Genomic DNA, 4,294 nt, shown 5'->3' with positions numbered 1-4,294 from the left:
GCTTCATGCATCCTAGTTGCTGTCAATCACCGTCACATAAAATCACAGCATCATTTCTGTAATGGTCCTTTAAGAAAGTAAATATTTGACCAGTTGTCTTCTGAATGGATAATGTTGTATACTCATTCTTTCTTGCAAAGTCCACCTTCCCTTTTGACATGTTAAAAAAAAAAACAAATCCCAAAGGAATAAGGATAAAATGTTTAAAATGGAAATTGTAAATGTTGGAATGATACCTCAGGATGGGCACACACAGAGAACCACTTTAACAAGCCATTTGATATTTGATTAAGAAGAAGGCCCTAGTGCTCATTCATAAATGAGCCATTAATGGTTTCAAAGCTAGTAACATGACTAGCTGCATAATTGCTCAAACAGACTATATTTCCTCCACTCAGAAATAGTCTCTAAGAGCTATCTGCCATGTCTCTAAACAAGGCATCATTTTGCCTCAGGACACTTGTATGCTCTGATTATTATAGGGATTACAAGATAAGAAGCAAAGTAAGAAACTAGAAAGTTAGAAGACATTATTGTTGAATAATTTCTCAGTGAACTAAGTTAGCAAAGATCTACACACTGAGGTTCTAAGCATCTATCTAATAGTGACAGCTGAATTTTCACTTCAGGGGGATGGCAGAGTTCCCTGAGACACATCTCCTTGTTGATATCCCTGACTGTAGTTTCCATTTCAGGAAAAATGAAGTTTTGTTTTGTATAAGAAGATTTTTATTAAAATCAACATTCTTGGCACATTCATAACAAGAGAATTGGAGCATCATAAATTAGGAATAGCAATGGCTTGTGAGTACGTTCCTAGCTATAGCGAAACAAACACTACTTTGTTTAGAAAGGTGGCTAAGAGTCGAGGTTACTTAAGAAATACCTCTGCCAGGCCATGTTACAAGAATTTCATAATATTTCAGAGGAGTCTCTAGACATAAACATGTTTTATTGGTTCAAAATGGCTATAGCTCTCCTGAGAAAAACTAAACATATTGTTGCATTTTTTTACCAAGTTTTAGAATAAAGGATACCTCTCTGTATATCTTTTAAAATCTTTATTTATACCATTATTTCACTCATGTATGATCCCTCCTATATATTCTAAACATTTTAAAGTCTAGTTATACTATTATAGTTTCTGGAAGTCAGTAACTGCCTTGGTTTTCTGACCGAGGAGGTAATCTTAACTGTCAACCTGACTGGATTAAGAAATCACTAGGAGAGTATTGACATGCATCTGAAATGTCTGGGATAGATTTTCAAAGGCAACTTGACTGTAAGTTCTCAGTCTTCTCAACCCCTTGATAATTTTACAATATGTAACCCTTAATAAGTGATGGTTAGGAGTAGGAGTTGGGTTAATTAGAGGAGGCACAGGAGAGGTGTTCTTGGGGCTATCGCGTGCCCTCATCTCTTCATATAGCCCTGTGCATCTAATGATTCCTTTTGCTACAAAATGACGTGTTTTGTCCTGCCCTCCCTTCTGTGATCAACCCTGTGAAACCATGAAAAGAAATCTTCATTCCTATAAGCTGATTCTCCATGCTCATTTGGTCACAGGAACAATAAACGCCTAACTAAATGGATAATATAGAATCAATGGATATGTTAATATTTTCTGGGGTCTAATGACCCTGTAGTATAGCTAGACTCACCGAGGCAAAGTTCAAAGCAAACTGTTGAAAATGAAGGAAGGCTGACTACCAGGAGGAAGACATCGATGAACAACACAGAACAGTGGAGGAGGAGGAAGCATGTCTCTGCAGCCGTACAACCTTGATGAGAAGGCGTAAAGAGCCCTGCAGAGGGTGAAAGGTGATTCAGATATGGAAGCCATATAAGCATGTTATCAAGTTTAATACCAATCACAAGTGTAGGTGAAAAGAAAGTGCTTGTAATTGCCAACTTGAAGGAAGTATGTAGAGACAAAATGTCACTAATGAAGTCATAGTTTGTCACATAGATGTGTATGAAGACAGAACCTCAACAATATTTTAGCTGGGGCCATGTCTTTCACAGGTAATCCCAGCACTGAAGAGGCAGAAGCAGGAAGATCTAGAGCTGGAGAATAAGCTGGATTGAAAGAAAAAAAAAAAAAAAAGGAAGGATTACTTTCATGGTAGAAATTGAGACATTCTAAAAAAGCTTACGTTGCTTATTAAAAATCTAAAACAAAACAAAAAAAAAAAAAAAAAAAAAATGCCAGTGAGACTCAGTAGGTAAAAGTGCTTGCTGCCACCAACCTTATGACCCAAATTCAATTCAATTTTAGGGACAACCATGATAAGTGATTCCCATAGTCTGTTTTACACACACACACACACACACACACACACACACGGGGGAGGGGGAGAAATGTAATTTTATTTTGTTCGATATGAAAGTTTTTAATGATGTTTTAAACTTTTTTTTTTTTGGCAGTCTGAAGTCTTTATTCAGTGGGTCTCTGTGTCTAGAAGAAGGTGTTGGGCCTCTGGGTGGTGAAGCGTGGCTTGTGCTGGCGCCGCAACACGCGGTGGGGTGATGGGAATTTAATCTTGGAGTCGTGGAACTGCTTGACAGCAGGCCGGCGGCACTTGCCAGCTGCAATCTCTCCCACCTTCATGATCTGGATGGAGTGTGCGCGGGCACGGTGACGGGCACCCATGTCCCGGTAGCATTGCATGACTGCGCCAGCGGTGGTCAGGTCCCGGTACTCTCGGTACATGTTTTGCGTGCCACTGAGGGAGTCATAGCGCAGCCAGATGCCGAAGTTCTTCACACGCAGGGGTGACTTCTCGAACACCTGCCCACAGTACACAATCTCCCCGGATGACTTCTTCATCTTCTTTGGTTGCGACACAAAGTACCAGAAGCGGGACTTGGCCACCACAAGGTTAGGTGCAAAGATCCGCATCCGGTACAGTGGCGGTGTGTGGCTTTTTGGGGTTGGCAAGCAGCGCCCCACCACCTTGTACTCCCGAAGCGTGCCCGAAGCCTTCATGGCACTGCGTGCTCGTTCACCGCCACTCACAAAAGGCTGTTTTAAACTTTAAAAGTAGAGTTAAGCCATAAAACAGTCTCCTTGGGGACGCGTTCACTCTGGAACTCAGTAGCTGTAGTTTATCTTTGATGGAAAAGTTATTGGTTTCTCATAAAACAATGAGAATTGCAGCATGATGAAATTAAAATGACATCATGCAGTTTAAGCTCCTTAATACCTTCTCTGAGTCCATTTTGTGTGGCTTATCAGTTTGTTTGCTTGTTTTAAAGGTTACTTTATGGCTAGCCTCATTCTTTTGTTTATGTGTGTCATGCGTGCCGCACTCATGTGACACAGAGCACCGCTGGAGGTCAGAGAACAGCTTTCTGTAATCAGCTTCCTCCATAAGTCCAGGGACTGAAATCAGGGTATCTGGCTTGTTCTCCAAGCACTTATATCTGCTGAGTAGATCACTGACCGTCAAGTTCCCTCTTTTCTTTATTGTTCCTATGCTGGTTTTAGAACTGGTTCTGGCAGCTCTTAAACACCTCTATACATTGTCCATCCATTCTTCTCTACAAAATCTATGGAAATCATGTTAGAACAAAACAGAATTACTCAAAAATTGTCTTTCTATAACATTGAAGTGGTATATCAGCTAAAATGTTTTGAACAAAAGCTTTGAAAGAAAAATCTCCACAAAATTAGGTAGAAACAAATTAGAAACAAAGTTAGGTAGTGTGGTGTGCTATGGCCCCTTAACTCTCCTTGAATGGAAAAAATATCTCACAATAGTATAGTATGTGCAAATGCTGCATACAGGAGAACAACAGCAGTTTGTTAGTCACATATACTCATGGACCAAGGAAGAAAACTCAGTGTGCCTCGCAGTACTAATGAGTCTGCCTGGGGAAGAGAACAGGGCAGCAAGAGCTGCAGTGGAAAGGAGTCAGGCTGGTACAAAGGGCTGGGATGCCTCTGGCCTCCCACCTAAAGATGTGGCTTGTTTGTTTCATCAATTTTGCAGGCGGAGAAAGAGGAAATACCCACTATTTTAACATATTTAAAGTAGCGGAAGACTGAGTGGGGATTCATCTAGTCTGGAGGAAAAAAGAATTGACTAGGTGAGGAGACTTCCATGATGACTATGTCTATGAAGAGCTAGAGAAGTCACAGTCAGTGTGTTAGAATATAGTAAGGTTCAAAGGTGTTACAGAAGATCTTGAAACGTTAGGACTTACTCCTCTTTTCTAGAGTCAAACAAATTCCCAAGAGATTTTTGTTACTCTACATTTTAGATTTTGGATTAAAATAGAAGGAATCATC

General features: G+C 40.3%; 1 protein-coding gene across 1 annotated transcript; it reads right to left on the bottom strand.

Annotated features, from left to right (window-relative positions):
- Positions 1-2,458: 2,458 nt before the first annotated feature.
- On the bottom strand, positions 2,459-2,989 carry LOC308437501 (large ribosomal subunit protein eL20-like; the record flags this gene model as incomplete). The annotated part of the gene is made up of 1 exon (XM_080938577.1): positions 2,459-2,989. The coding sequence occupies one exon, from the start codon at positions 2,987-2,989 to the stop codon at positions 2,459-2,461; it is 531 nt and encodes a 176-aa protein (XP_080794703.1).
- Positions 2,990-4,294: the final 1,305 nt, after the last annotated feature.

This window comes from Micromys minutus (assembly GCF_963924665.1).
Source record: "Micromys minutus genome assembly, chromosome: 26".
NCBI lineage: Eukaryota > Metazoa > Chordata > Mammalia > Rodentia > Muridae > Micromys > Micromys minutus.
This window is presented reverse-complemented; position numbering and strand designations above follow the sequence as displayed.